Source organism: Asterias rubens, chromosome 6 (assembly GCF_902459465.1).
Source record: "Asterias rubens chromosome 6, eAstRub1.3, whole genome shotgun sequence".
In the NCBI taxonomy this organism is placed as follows: domain Eukaryota; kingdom Metazoa; phylum Echinodermata; class Asteroidea; order Forcipulatida; family Asteriidae; genus Asterias; species Asterias rubens.
In genome coordinates, this window is record NC_047067.1 from 4103575 (window position 1) to 4119313 (window position 15739).

At 38.3% G+C, this 15739-nt stretch overlaps 1 protein-coding gene across 50 annotated transcripts in view; it reads left to right on the forward strand.

The window, feature by feature from the left end:
• The first annotated feature begins 2892 nt into the window (after nucleotides 1-2892).
• The window catches only part of LOC117291880 (neurogenic locus notch homolog protein 1-like), a 52580-nt gene continuing 39733 nt past the window's right edge, over nucleotides 2893-15739 (forward strand). For 33 of the 50 annotated variants that reach the window (XM_033773826.1, XM_033773825.1, XM_033773834.1 and 30 more), the window contains exons 1-22: nucleotides 2893-2955; nucleotides 4478-4575; nucleotides 5087-5159; nucleotides 6531-6565; nucleotides 7522-7641; nucleotides 9301-9376; nucleotides 9814-9845; nucleotides 10066-10165; nucleotides 10544-10575; nucleotides 10786-10905; nucleotides 11034-11153; nucleotides 11563-11656; nucleotides 12004-12035; nucleotides 12298-12397; nucleotides 12843-12874; nucleotides 13076-13195; nucleotides 13324-13443; nucleotides 13853-13946; nucleotides 14294-14325; nucleotides 14588-14687; nucleotides 15145-15176; nucleotides 15525-15624. In XM_033773826.1, the coding sequence (XP_033629717.1) occupies nucleotides 4521-4575; nucleotides 5087-5159; nucleotides 6531-6565; nucleotides 7522-7641; nucleotides 9301-9376; nucleotides 9814-9845; nucleotides 10066-10165; nucleotides 10544-10575; nucleotides 10786-10905; nucleotides 11034-11153; nucleotides 11563-11656; nucleotides 12004-12035; nucleotides 12298-12397; nucleotides 12843-12874; nucleotides 13076-13195; nucleotides 13324-13443; nucleotides 13853-13946; nucleotides 14294-14325; nucleotides 14588-14687; nucleotides 15145-15176; nucleotides 15525-15624 (1619 nt within the window). In that variant the 5' untranslated portion in view covers nucleotides 2893-2955; nucleotides 4478-4520. The remainder of the gene's footprint in view (nucleotides 2956-4477; nucleotides 4576-5086; nucleotides 5160-6530; nucleotides 6566-7521; nucleotides 7642-9300; nucleotides 9377-9813; nucleotides 9846-10065; nucleotides 10166-10543; nucleotides 10576-10785; nucleotides 10906-11033; nucleotides 11154-11562; nucleotides 11657-12003; nucleotides 12036-12297; nucleotides 12398-12842; nucleotides 12875-13075; nucleotides 13196-13323; nucleotides 13444-13852; nucleotides 13947-14293; nucleotides 14326-14587; nucleotides 14688-15144; nucleotides 15177-15524; nucleotides 15625-15739) is intronic. The other 17 variants (XM_033773842.1, XM_033773867.1, XM_033773833.1 and 14 more) reach the window with 16 other exon arrangements.

The following is a 15739-nucleotide window of genomic DNA, read 5'->3' on the forward strand; positions in this document are numbered from 1 at the left end:
TGCTGTCATTAACTTTGAAGACCCTAGTACAAAGAATTAACAAACAAACAACAAACAACAAAAACTAGGAATGTGAAGGCCAATGAATTTTAAAAACAACGGCATTAAACAAGATTGTTGTTGAATATAGAAACTCGTTTTAAAACACCCGGACGACAATTTCAGAGCTGGTAAGATTGTGCTTATTATTTAGAAAGAAAAGAGCACCAACATAACTGATATACCACTAAATTGACAACTATTGGTGCTTCGGAGTCTAGTCTGGTGTATTGTTAATGTGTTGTTATTGTAAGATGCCATTCATCAATGTACAATTGGCTTTAATAGGGTCAAGTCATTGATAGAGCGGGGTCCTGCAGTTCCTGTTTGGCAAACGACTTCAAGTTCTGCTCACTTTAATACACCGAACACGGACTCAATAAAAATGGCGGCAGTGACACTGTGATTTTGAACTCATCACGTAACATCTCTGCCATCCATTTATAAATGAATTAACGGATAATCATGCAACTTCAGAGAAACAGCTGAGATGATGAAGAAGGTAAAAAACAAATGCTTTGGTCGTGAACAAATAATGTTCCTAAATTGTGTATTTCATGTAGGATACATTGGATGTGTTCTTGGGTTATACTTTATGATACAACACTTACCACTTCTTAGTGACGACTCTAAGTTGATTATTGGAGTTTTTATTTTAGTACTGATTGCTTAGTGTAGTTTATGTGTACATTATTAATGTTTACTCAGAAAATTTATTGTTTTGATATGTTAACTGATTATTGCCACATACGAAAAGTTTAGACACTTCGCAGACGTTTGCTCTAAACTAAAGGGAAGGTACACGGTTGGTAATTACTCAAAACAATTTAACTTAAAAACTCACTTGGTAACACCATTGGATAGCTGTTGATAATAAAAAACATCGTGAGAAACGATTCCCTCTATAATGAACATTGATTTTGAGAAAGAGGTAGTTTCTCATTAAAATAATAAAAGACTTTTATTTTATCTGAAAACACACAAATTCGTCCAACAAGGGTATTTGTTCTCTCATAATTTTTTTCAAAAATTTTCACAGGCTTGTTAATTTATGCTTAAGTTGGGATACATTAAGTGAGAAGACTGGTCTTTGACAATTACCAAACGTGTACCTTCCCTTTAACATATGCATTAGGTTCTTTTGAAGTTGCTTTATATTATATAAGTTGTTTGTAAAGTAGGGTTGGACTAAAACACAAGTTCAAAAGGTACTGTAAGTAGAATTCTACCGTTTCAGTAAAGCCAAATTAATAATCAAAATCAGCAACACATCAATCAATATTTGAGCTGTCAAACGCAAGGTTATAATTAAAAAAAAACAGCTGCTGCACGTGACAAAGAAGGCATATTTAGACTCGAGGACGGAATAACATAATAGCAAAATCAATCAAACTTCGTTTTGCCTCTTTTTTTTTAAGATATCAAAAAGTTAACTTACTGCGGCTTGTGTTTCAAAGTAAACACACTATCACAAGGCGACGTAGCAACTGTTTTGGGTAAAAGTCATTGTGAATAAGGTTACAAATGATAGGCCTATACTAATTTCGTTAAACAAACGACGAAAAACAAGTTATATATATTTTATCCTCGATGCAAATGCTCGTCTTTTGGAGCAGTCTTCTGAACAAAAGCAGAGTTTACTGGTCGAAACGTCGAGCTGAGCCAACAACACTCTACAAAATAGATGTGCACATGGTTGTACCCGCAAGTTTACTATTATTTATAATTTCTTTCTTTTACAAGTCGCTTGATTAGTTGGTTGACATTTATGTTTTCTTCATGTTTGTATCTAGTCAAGTATCATGGCCATTATTTATGTTGGCTTTCTTTGAAAATAATGTATCTCGCTGCAGTATTGGTTACAACACTGATTGGTTAGAGATACTAGTCCTCGCTACAGTATTGGTTAGAGATACTAGTCCTCGCTACAGTATTGGTTAGAGATACTAGTCCTCGCTACATTATTGGTTAGAGATACTAGTCCTCGCTACAGTATTGGTTAGAGATACTAGTCCTCGCTACATTATTGGTTAGAGATACTAGTCCTCGCTACAGTATTGGTTAGAGATACTAGTCCTCGCTACAGTATTGGTTAGAGATACTAGTCCTCGCTACAGTATTGGTTAGAGATACTAGTCCTCGCTACAGTATTGGTTAGAGATACTAGTCCTCGCTACAGTATTGGTTAGAGATACTAGTCCTCGCTACAGTATTGGTTAGAGATACTAGTCCTCGCTACAGTATTGGTTAGAGATACTAGTCCTCGCTACAGTATTGGTTAGAGATACTAGTCCTCGCTACAGTATTGGTTAGAGATACTAGTCCTCGCTACAGTATTGGTTAGAGATACTAGTCCTCGCTACAGTATTGGTTAGAGATACTAGTCCTCGCTACAGTATTGGTTAGAGATACTAGTCCTCGCTACAGTATTGGTTAGAGATACTAGTCCTCGCTACAGTATTGGTTAGAGATACTAGTCAATCATACATTGATCCAGGTCAACTTAAATTATATTGTATAGCCTAAAAAAACATAGATTTGTATTGATCCAAAGGCGTTTAAACCCAACATTCATGTTATTACGTCTGTATTATTTCAACACAGTAACATAATATGAAACCATTAACTATAGTTATGGGTAACGTGCTATTCATGTATAACCTTGGTCCGTTAGGTTTTCATCTGCTAACTCAAGCTGCACACCACCTATTCATCGCCCTCAATGCATTGACACAAAAGCAATTGGCAAATCATTGATTTTATTGAATTGAAGTTATAATGTAAAACAAAAAAGATAAAAACGATAAAACTAGCCAACTCAACAAGGTTGCGGTCAATAGTAAAACCACGTTACTTGGGCTCTTATTCTACACTTGCTTGAGCGGAGCGCCAGGCAGCAGTAGTACAACGGGCATTGTGAGTATCTTTCCTCGATTATTAATTTGCTAACAACCACGACGACGTATTTCTTGGTTAAGGGTGGACAGACAACGTTTTTGTTTTGCTTTCGAACTGGATACGTTTTTGGTTATTACTCTAATTTGTTATACCACCAACTTAGGCCTACTTGGCAACGAGCAACGGAGAGTTCTTGATGATAAACATATTTGTGAAGAACGACTACCTCTGATCATGCTCTGATATAATGTAGTTTTCTAAAAAGAAGTAACTTCTCACTAAAATATTTGAACTTAAGAAAAATAGATAGGGCCAGTGATGGGACATGCAATAATGCAACCGTGCTGAGGAATGTCTACCTTACTTATTGTAAATGCAGGCCTTGCCACCATATTGAAAATGCAGTCCTAATAATATATTGACACCCTGTTGGAAATGCAGGCCTAATATTGCCACCACGTTGGAAATGCAGACCTAATAATACCACCGTGTTTTAAAATGCGTGCCCCATAATGCCTCAATGTTGAATGCATGCCTCAAAATGGGTGCGTCCGTTTAGCTTCCCTGGGTCATCCCCGGTCTGCCCCGGTGCGTTTGAATAGCTTTTGACGTCATTACAGGGGCTCACCCAGGTCAGCCCCGAGTGCCCTGCTTGCGGAGTGGGTCGCAACGAGAGCGGTGAGTGGTCGTTCGTTTAGCTCTTGTCAGGGGCTCACCCGAGTGAGAACCGCGGGGTAGACCCAGGGAAGCTAAACGAACGCACCGCTTGTCACCCATTAGGGAATGCATGCCTATCAATGCCACCCTGTTGGGAATGCATGCCCTATACTCCCACCGTGAAGGGGGATGCATGTATGCCTATGTGTACTATTGCCGGCCTGTCCGGGATGCCACCCTGTTGGGAATGCGGGCCTCAGTATTGTCACCGCGTTCGGAATGAAAGCCTAATGTTGCCCCCCCCCCCCGTTGAAAATGCAGGCCTAAAGTTGCCACCCTGTTGGTCAGGCCTAAAGTTGCCACCCTGTTGGTCAGGCCTAAAGTTGCCACCCTGTTGGTCAGGCTTAAAGTTGCCACCCTGTTGGTTAAGGCCTAAAGTTGCCACCCTGTTGGTCAGGCCTAAAGTTGCCACCCTGTTGGTCAGGCCTAAAGTTGCCACCCTGTTGGTCAGGCCTAAAGTTGCCACCCTGTTGGTCAGGCCTAAAGTTGCCACCCTGTTGGTTAAGGCCTAAAGTTGCCACCCTGTTGGTCAGGCCTAAAGTTGCCACCCTGTTGGTCAGGCCTAAAGTTGCCACCATGTTGGTCAGGCCTAAAGTTGCCACCATGTTGGTGAGGCCTAAAGTTGCCACCCTGTTGGTGAGGCCTGTTGCCACCATGTTGGCCAGGCCTATAGTTGCCACCGTGTTGGTTAAGGCCTAAAGTTGCCACCCTGTTGGAAATGCATACCTAACAATGCGACCCTATTGTGGAATGCATGCCTAATAATGCCACCCTATTTTAGAATGCAGGATTTATAATGTCAACCTGATGTATATTTTCCTAGTTTGAGAGACCACAGGAGTCTTGAAACTTCTGAAGGAGCCAAAATGGGGCGATTCTGCTTTGATATCGCCTTCTGCAGTCTGGTATGTTTGTTCCTCGGTAAGTGAGTTTATTTTGCACAAAGGTTAGCCATTTAATTTTGTTGGCTTTTTCAAAAAGAAAGATGGGCTGAAAATATTACCGTTTACCAACTTGTTTTGGGCAACAAAAATACCTGTTTCAACATGTCATTTCACAACAAACTTATGTGAAAGCTATGTGTTGACATAAAGCCCCTGGCTATAGAATAAAATTGACAATTTAAAACTCGTCTAAGATCAGAGGTTTACATAAAACTTACACGAGTCTAATGATGATAGTAGCAATCATACTTTCTCATGACCCAGATAGCCGATCGATTTTAAATTTTTACAAGTGTTAACATTGTTAGCATTTATTTTTTATTTTTATAATTATCCTTTAAAGTGTAACCTTGTTGTGTTTGAAGACATGCAACTTACCGTTACCCCTTTTGGTTAATTACAATTTAATTAAAACGCTTCGACTCCACACACACCATACATTTATTTCGTGATTGCATTCAATAGTCATGAATTCCTTTGAAATACAGCTATCTACAGCGTCGACGGTTACTCTATTTCTAGAGGAGGTTCTGGGTCTCAGGAAAGTACAAAAGGAAGCGGGTGAGTGAGAAAAACTTGTTCGGCTTATAACTGTGTGTTTCGTCAAGAACATTGTACAAATCTATGCAGTCCGGTAAGAATGGGCAGATTAAAGGCAGTGGACACTATTGGTAATTGTCAAAGACTAGTCTTCACAGTTGGTGTATCTCAACATATGCATAAAATAAAAAACCTGTGAAAATTTGGGCTCAATCGGTCATCGAAGTTGCGAGATAATAATGAAACAAAAACAACCCTTGCAACACGAAGTTGTGTGCGTTTAGATGGTTGATTTCGAGACCTCAAGTTCTAAACTTGAGGTCTCGAAATCAAATTCGTGGAAAATTACTTCTTTCTCGAAAACTATGGCACTTCAGAGGGAGCCGTTTCTCACAATGTTTTATATCATTAACCTCTCCCCATTACTCGTCACCAAGAAAGGTTTTATGCCAATAATTATTTTGAGAAATTACCAATAGTGTCCACCGCCTTTAAACGCCCGGTCACACATGCCTCGATAACGACAATAAAAACATGTTAAAATCGCATGCCCTCGATTGGTTGAATAAGCGTGGGCGTATTCTGCTGGAGCAATTCAAGCAATACAATGCGTACTCTTTGCTTCGTTATCGTTTTCGTTATCGCGGAAGTGTGCCTCGGCCTTTAAAATCAGAATAAAGCGGACCTCGTTCACGTTAGCCTTTCGTCAAGGCGCTTCGTCACTGGTCTTTTTTTGTGAGTGACATTCGGGGTTGTGCGTGACATCTGGGTGCCGCGTGAGCCCTGACTAAAGGCTACGTTCACCTCGACCACGGTTGTGTTTTTTTCTTTTTCGAGTGAACGTCAACATCATAGTTTTGGGGTCCTCGACTTCTTCAGACAACGTTGGTGACGAATTGACGCATGCGCAAAGCCTCAGTATGACGTAGTCATGTAACTGTTGACGTACGTGGATGCCACATCTGGAGCTGCCTGTCTGCACGACGGGTTGTATTAGGCGCTAAGTGTAAATTTATTATTTAACGAAATTATTTACAAAGTTCATAATGTACCCCTAACCACTTTACATTTTAGTGGCATTTTGTTATTAGGGGTTGCTGTATTGTGCAATTTCCAAAATGTGTCGGATACTTCAAACTGTCAATAATCACATATACATGTTCGATCGAAACTGCTCCCTCTGTCTCTGAATGAATTCATTACACCTTACCAGCAAAATTGCACACTCCGCTCCAGCTCAGATACAAGGATTCTCACAACACCACAAACCACAATGTCTTCGTCAAAAGTTGTTTAATGGAGCTGCTCAAAACCTTTGGAACAATCTGAAAACACTTTGCCTTTCGGTAGTTGATAATCGATATTCGGTTTTTTTCTTTCTTTTTTCTGCAGGGGTTCTTCAACAGGAGGCTCTCATGAACAACACGGTAAAAAACTTACCCTTAAGTTCATATCATATACTACTAGACCTATCCGTGTTGTTTTGCTTATGCTTAATTAAGTACGGTTACCAAAGGCTAGTTTTCAATGCCCAATGAGTCTATGGCTGAAAATTAAAATTAAATTCGGTTCTGTAGCTCTAGAGATATGGTCCAACTTCCCGTAGTAATTGTCAACATGGGGTCAAGTTTACCACAGCTAAGCTCAAATGCCAATGAACCTATAACTGAAAATAAGTTTGAAAATCGGATGTGTACTTTCTTAGATATGGTCCCACTTCCGGTTGACCCGGAAGTAAAGGTCAGCATGGGTTCACTGTTATTCAATGCTTATGCCCAAGGAGTCTATAACTGGGTATAGATTTAATACAAATCGGTGGTGTAGTTCTTGAGAAGGTCCCACTTCCGGCTGAACTGGAAGTAAAGGTCAACACGAGGTCACTGTTTTGAACGTTTTAGTGATACAAACCAGATTTGGGAGTGTTTTAGAGAGTTTACATTTGATTTGTTGTCGTTTGTAGTCCAGTTTTTATCTCGATGATTGTTCATCCAAAATGTTACCAAAACATTCAATTTATTCATTACACTTTGATAGATGCTTACACATTGGAAGCCGGAACATTCTGAAATTATTCATGGCATGTTCCTAACATTTGCCTAAAGGCCCACTGAATCTAACATGTTGTATTTGTTTGTTCTTTAACCATGTAATTTTGCAATCAGTATTATAAAAAACAATCAGTATTATCAACACCAGGTCAAGTGTTTTAAAAAGTCTTTGTGCTGGTAGTGACATTCAACCAAAAGAAATACTGCTAGTTTTCACACAGGTTAACTCACCTTTAAAAAAGAATAAACAGGCACTGTTCTTGAAATTTTGAATAAACACTCTCTTTGTGCTATTCTTTTGAGGGTATCTTTTTGTATTTCGTATTTTTTTTCAGCACCAAGTCCTCAGCCTTGTGATAGTCATCCATGCCAACATGGCGGTATATGCCATAATCATGGAACAACATATGAGTGTGTTTGCCCCAGTGGCTGCTCAGGAGCACGCTGTGAACTAGGTAAGTATGTACGTTTCAAACCGTCTTATAGACGATGTGACCTCTGACGTCACTCGAAAACCATAACATGATTCGCGTGCATACCGCTGTTTCGGCAGCCAGCTAGAAAAATTATGCACTCTTACCATGACTACGCGTCTTTTTGCCCGGCGAAACATGACGTATACAATGTTTTGTCAACAGAGGGCAGTTTGAATGTAAACATAGGTCACATCGTCTATATACACCCAAGATAAACATGCCAATAAACAATGGATTACTATTCTCTGACAACTATTCTCCCAAAGTTATTAACTAGTAGCAGCAATATATGAACTAGATTTAATAATTGACTTACAATGCGAACACAACTATCCTGCTGGGTGTTCAATTAAAGGCGCAGTAAAAACAAAACGAAAGCAAAAAATAAACAACAGACACAATAAATGGAGTCCTTGAAAACCTGTGACAAAAGATAAGTTTTAAGAAGAGATTTGAATTGTGTGATACAAAGACAAGATCTAAGATCAGGTGGTAGAGAGTTCCAGATGCGTGGCGCAGCTGAGACTTGGGTTCAATGATGCATGGCACTTGATCGAAGATTCCTTGATGGGAGGGATCAGTGAAGTTGTTTCAATATGGGGGTGAAAGAACATGATTTTCTAGACAGTGTCACGAAGCGGTGTTTTGGAGGCATTAAAAACGGGATAGTTGGTCGCAAGGGCGACTGTAGAGAAGAGCAATGACTTTGTCAAGAAAAGAGGTAATTAGCAAAATGCACGAATGACCTTTTCAGTGGTACTCTTGTCCAAGTACTTGCGAATCTTACCAATATTCCCCCATGTGATATGATGACAGACGAATTTTGATGTTGATATGTAGTTGAAGTGTCAAAAATAACCCTTCAAGTTCCGTGTGAGACCTATTCGAGCGTCACCGATGGAAACGTATGGCACGGAAACATTTGTAAACTGTGGACGTTATTATTTCTCAACAATGAGTGTGGACTCGTAGAATTACTCGTGCATAAATATTTGTAGTTATAACACACCTCTTGCTTTTTCTGTATTCTGGTTGGCTGAAACACGGTCACGTGGGATGAACTAATATAGGCTAGTGATCGCGCGCGCGTGTTTTGCGGGAATAGTACCAGAGCGGGCACTAGTCTTTGCAAATAGTGCCCGCGGTAACAGCGCCCTCTCTTGACTTGAACCGTGAACAAACTACAAAATTCCTTTATCTGTTCTTATTTGACATTTTAAGACCGACCTGTGTTATAAAACACATATTGACTGGCATAATTCGGTAACTAGTGTACGTCTATTCCCCCTCGGGCCTGTGAGTGACCAGAAGAGGGGCCTATTTCCCTCGGCCTCGGGAAATAGGTCGCTCTTCTGGTCACTCAAAGACCCTCGTGGGAATAGACGTATACTAGTAACCTCGTTGCCAGTCAATATGTGTATGCTAAACTACTAGTCATCATTCATTTGATGTACAGTCTTCTATAAAGAGAAAACTTATGTGGACCAAGAGACCATTATTAAAGCTCTCAGTATTGCAGCTGCCGCACATTCAAATACCATCTCGATCAAGAGTAGATTCGTAATGAATCTACAGTTAAGGGTAGAATCATATACGAATCTACACCTTCATGTCATGATGTTTTCTCTATAATTTTAGAAAATAAACTGTTGGACACCATCAAAGGAGCTACAGGAAGCGGCAGCAGTCAAACTTACCCTGACCATGTCAACTCGTAAGTTTCAATCATGCGACCACGAGTATTGTAGATCTTGTAGATCTTTATAATGTGCTGAAACCAACACATTGATTCATTGTGCATTGTTACCGATATCGTGACAAAAACACGTATGCAGTAGGCTTTTTCCGTTTTAGTACAAAATTAATAAAATGGTAATTGAAGGCCCTATCTGTTTTTTCAGCATGCCTAAAGTTTAAGTTTTATTTAAATAATGAACTTGGATAGAAAGGTTTATAAAAAGCCTGCATGTAAACTATTTTTGCAGGTCATTTTTCCAAGTTTTTTTTTTCCAATTAAACTTTTGCTCAATTTACATCTCATAACATACGTAAATTGTCATTTTCAATTGTCGTTATAGCTTTCTCTTTCAGAAGGTATAAGTAATTTATGAATGGAGAACGATTAATCCGAAAATCTATATTTCTTAACAGAAAATCAAATTCTGGAAGCAATGAAGTGCCAGGTAAGTGAATCAATACGATCTATAGGGGCTTTATGTTACCTATAATGTTGCTCATCTCAAGCCTTTAGTTCTTGACAAGACTGCATCAGTGATCGTAACTTTCTGATAACAACAGCAAACTTCTTTTCAAACTTGGCACCTGTATCCTCTTCTCATTTTATGTTTTACCATTCCAAGTTTCTCTGGACGTCAGTATTGAACTGTTCTGTTTGCATTTAAGCTTTAGGTGATACACAAAACCCAACCAAGTCCGCAAGTAAAGAGAGCCGCCCCTCTTCCTCTGGCAGCAGCAGTCATACAGACCCTGACCACGTCAACTCGTAAGTTTCATTCACGCGACCACAAATTTGGTAGAACTATATTGACTTTCCAAAATGAGCCGGAACTTAAAAGCAAAAATGTTGCTTTATTGTGCATTGTGACGGATAACGTGAACAATCTATGCAGAAGTCTTCTTCCTTTTTACAGAGTTTAGCGACTAAGAAAAACAAAAAGTAAGTTTAACTTTTATTTAAATAACGAATTGGGATAGAAAAGCTTAAGAAAAGCCTGTTTGTAAACCATTTACATCTCATTATATATTATATACGTATAAAACTGTCATTTTCGTTTGCTGTTGTAGCTTTGTCTTTCACAAGGTAAAGGTAAATTAACGTATGGTAGATGGTTAATAAAAAAAAATCTATGTTTCTTAACAGAAAACCAAGTTCTGAAAGCAATGAAGTGCCAGGTAAGTGAATCATCACGATCTCTATAGGGGCCTTATCTTTCCTATAATGTTGCTCATCTCAAGCCTTTAGTTCTTGAAATCACTGCATCGGTGATCGTTATTTTCTGATAACAACAGCAAACTTCTTTTCAAACTTGGCACCGGTATCCTCTTCTTAGTAGTATCTTTGTTTAGATTTTTGATCATGTATTTAAATTGTGTTTTTTTCAGCACCTAATCCTCAGCCTTGCGATAGTCATCCATGCCAACATGGCGGTGTATGCCAAAATAAAGGACAATTATTTGAGTGTGTTTGCCCCAGTGGCTGCTCAGGAAGACGCTGTGAAAATGGTAAGCATGTAAATATCAAACCGTCTTATATACACCTAAGTTTAAGATGTGAGTGATGTGAATTGATGGTTTTAGATATTGATTGATATTTCTGTTTAATTTTGTCTTACATTAACTACAATGTATAGGACCTGTTCAAGACCCATGTGCGAATAACCCTTGTGAGCATGGGGGAGCATGTTCACCTTATGGATCCAGCTACCGATGCAGTTGCCCGTCAGCGTACATGGGTTCTAGATGCCAACTAGGTATCAATGAGTTTTACTTGTTCGAGCGTAGTTACTTCTGAACTGTGGAACACCAACTCTATGTTCTGTTTCGCCTTTGTCAATCAGTTATCAAGACCAAAAACACTTGAGCAGATCATTACGTACTGGTGTAACATGCGACTGTTACAATTACTGCTTCTTTTCATCTCCACTGACACAATTTGAGCACAATAAACCCGAGAGGTATTGCTCTTAAAGTTATTATTTAATCACTAACTCTCGTTAACTTTGATCTGATTACCGATGACATTCCAATGCAATTTATCACCCAATTCGGCATGTGTTAATACTAAGTATTACCTGAAAGGATTTAATAAGCACTATTAATTTTAATCCACGATTCTCTGAACGCCAATATTTAACTAATCTGTTCTTATAAAATCTTTAGGCAAAACACAAAACCCAACCAAATCTGCAAGTAAAGAAAGCGGACATTCTTCCCATGGCAGCAGCAGTCATGAAGACCCTGACCATGTCAAACCGTAAGTTTCATTCATGCGACCACAAATATGGTAGATCTTTGTTTTTTCCCCCAACAAATAATAAGTAAAAAAACATGAAGGCCCTGTCTGTTTTTCTCAGCAAACCTTAAAGTTTAACATTTTTCTTAAATAACGAACTTGGATAGAACAGGTTAAGTAAACCCTGCATGTTAACTATTTTTGTAGGACGTTTTTCTAAGTAATAGGTTTTTTTCTCGAGCTGCTTTTGTTCCAATCACATCTCATTACATACGTCATATGTCATTTTCATTTGTTTTCTCTTTCAAAAGGTATAAGTAACTAACCAATGGTAGATGATTAATCCGAAAATCTATATTTCTTAACAGAAAATCAAATTCTGGAAGCAATGAAGTGCCAGGTAAGTGAATCAATACGATCTATAGGGGCTTTATCTTACCTATAATGTTGCTCATCTCAAGCCTCTTTAAATCACTGCATCAGTTATCGTTATTTTCTGATAACAACGGCCAGTTGCTTTTCAAACTTGGCACCTGTATCCTCTTCTTAGTAGAATTGCTCAACCAAGCTGAGTTATACCTTGAAAACTTTAAGAAATTTTATGTTTTACCATTCCAAGTTTCTCTGGACGTCATTATTGATCTATTCTGTTTGCACTTAAGCCTTAGGAGATACACAAAACCCAACCAAGTCTGCGAGTAAAGAGAACCGCCCCTCTTCCCCTGGCAGCAGCAGTCATACAGACCCTGATCACGTCAACTCGTAAGTTTCATTCACGCGACCACAAATTTGGTAGAACATTATTGTTTTTCCAAAATGTGCTGAAACTTAAAGGCAAAAATGTTGCCTTGGTGTGCATTGTGACGGATAACGTGAACAATCTGTGCAGAAGTCTTGTTCCATTTTAGTGAGTTTATCGAAAGAAAAAACAATTCAAATATTTAGGACCTATCTGTTTTTTTCTCAGCAGACCTTTGAGAGTAAGTTTTATTTAAATAACGAGTTGGGATAAAAAGCTTAAGAAAAGCCTGCATGTAACTTAGTTGTGTTGGTCGTTTGTCTTTTTTTTAGCTACTTTTATTCAATTTACATCTCATTACATACGTAAACTGTCATTTTCCTTTTGTATTATAGCTTTGTCTTTCAAAAGGTATAAGTAATTAACGATTGGTAGATGATCAATCCGTAAATCTATGTTTCTTAACAGAAAATCAGGTGATGAAAGCAATGAAGTGCCAGGTAAGTGAATCAATACAATCCATAGGGGCTTTATCTAGTTGCTCATCTCAAGCCTTTAGTTCTTGAAATCACTGCATCAGTGATCGTAATTATCTGATAACAACAGCAAACTTCTTTTCAAACTTGGCACCGGTATCCTCTTCTTAGTAGAATCTTAGTTTAGATTATTGCCCATGTATTTAAATTGTGTTATTTTTTCAGCACCTAATCCCCAGCCTTGCGATAGTCATCCATGCCAACATGGCGGTGTATGCCAAAATAAAGGACAATTATTTGAGTGTGTTTGCCCCAGTGGCTGCTCAGGAAGACGCTGTGAAAATGGTAAGCATGTAAATATCAAACCGTCTTATATACACCTAAGTTTAAGATGTGAGTGATGTGAATTGATGGTTTTAGATATTGATTGATATTTCTGTTTAATTTTGTCTTACATTAACTACAATGTATAGGACCTGTTCAAGACCCATGTGCGAATAACCCTTGCGAGCATGGGGGAGCATGTTCACCTTATGGATCCAGCTACCGATGCAGTTGTCCGTCAGCGTACATGGGTTCTAGATGCCAATTAGGTATTATTGATTTTTACTTGTTCGAGCGTAGTTACTTCTGAACTGTGGAATACCAACTCTATGTTTTGTTTCGCCGTTGTCAATCAGTTACCAAGACCAAAAACACTTGAGCAGATCATTACGTACTGGTGTAACATGCGACTGTTACAAATACTGCTTCTTTTCATCTCCACTGACACAATTTGAGCACAATAAACCCGAGAGGTATTGCTCTTAAAGTTATTATTTAATCACTAACTCTCGTTAACTTTGATCTGATTACCGATGACGTTCCAATGCAATTTATCGCCAAATTCGGCATGTGTTAATACTAAGTATTACCTGAAAGGATTTAATAAGCACTATTAATTTTAATCCACGATTCTCTGAACGCCAATATTTAACTAATCTGTTCTTATAAAATCTTTAGGCAAAACACAAAACCCAACCAAATCTGCAAGTAAAGAAAGCGGACATTCTTCCCATGGCAGCAGCAGTCATGAAGACCCTGACCATGTCAAACCGTAAGTTTCATTCATGCGACCACAAATATGGTAGATCTTTGTTTTTTCCCCCAACAAATAATAAGTAAAAAAACATGAAGGCCCTGTCTGTTTTTCTCAGCAAACCTTAAAGTTTAACATTTTTCTTAAATAACGAACTTGGATAGAACAGGTTAAGTAAACCCTGCATGTTAACTATTTTTGTAGGACGTTTTTCTAAGTAATAGGTTTTTTTCTCGAGCTGCTTTTGTTCCAATCACATCTCATTACATACGTAATATGTCATTTTCATTTGTTTTCTCTTTCAAAAGGTATAAGTAACTAACCAATGGTAGATGATTAATCCGAAAATCTATATTTCTTAACAGAAAATCAAATTCTGGAAGCAATGAAGTGCCAGGTAAGTGAATCAATACGATCTATAGGGGCTTTATCTTACCTATAATGTTGCTCATCTCAAGCCTCTTTAAATCACTGCATCAGTTATCGTTATTTTCTGATAACAACGGCCAGTTGCTTTTCAAACTTGGCACCTGTATCCTCTTCTTAGTAGAATTGCTCAACCAAGCTGAGTTATACCTTGAAAACTTTAAGAAATTTTATGTTTTACCATTCCAAGTTTCTCTGGACGTCATTATTGATCTATTCTGTTTGCACTTAAGCCTTAGGAGATACACAAAACCCAACCAAGTCTGCGAGTAAAGAGAACCGCCCCTCTTCCCCTGGCAGCAGCAGTCATACAGACCCTGATCACGTCAACTCGTAAGTTTCATTCACGCGACCACAAATTTGGTAGAACATTATTGTTTTTCCAAAATGTGCTGAAACTTAAAGGCAAAAATGTTGCCTTGGTGTGCATTGTGACGGATAACGTGAACAATCTCTGCAGAAGTCTTGTTCCATTTTAGTGAGTTTATCGAAAAAAAAAAAAATACAAATATTTAGGACCTATCTGTTTTTTTCTCAGCAGACCTTTAAGTTTGCCTTTTATTTAAATAACGAATTGGGATAAAAAAGCTTCAGAAAAGCCTGTTTGTAAACTATTTGTGTAGGTCGTTTATCAGTTTTTTTCTCGATCTATTTTTTTTTTCCCCATTTATATCTCATTGTATAAGTAAACTGTCGTTTTCGTTAGATTTAATATAGCTTTGTCTTTCACAAGGTAAAGGTAAATTAACGAATGGTAGATGGTTAATAAAAAAAAATTGTTTCTTAACAGAAAACCAAGTTCTGAAAGCAATGAAGTACCAGGTAAGTGAATCATCACGATCTATAAAGGGGCCTTATCTTTCCTATAATGTTGCTCATCTCAAGCCTTTAGTTCTTGACATGACTCCATCGGTGATCGTAATTTGCTGATAACAACGGCAAGCTACTTTTCAAACTTGGTACCGTAGAGAAGTAATGCCTTATTATTTAACCACCAATTCTCACTTTCTTTCATGTGACTACCTTCAGATGAAATTCCCGCGCATTGTTTTCACCAAATTCAGCTTTTTTTTATTCCAAGTTATACCTTAAAGGATTTAAGCAATTTTTTGTTTCACTATTCCTAGTTTCTCTGGACGTCAGTATTGAATTATTCTGTTTGCATTTAAGCTTTAGGTGATACACACATTCCAACCAAGTCTGCAAGTAAAGAAAGCCGTCCCTCTTCCCCTGGCAGCAGCAGTCATAAAGACCCTGACCATGTCAACTCGTAAGTTTCATTCATTCGACCACATTTTGGTAGAATTTGTTTTTCTCCAGAATGTGCTGAAACTTAAAGCCAAGATGTTGCCTTGGTGTGCATTGTGACCGATAACGTGAACAAT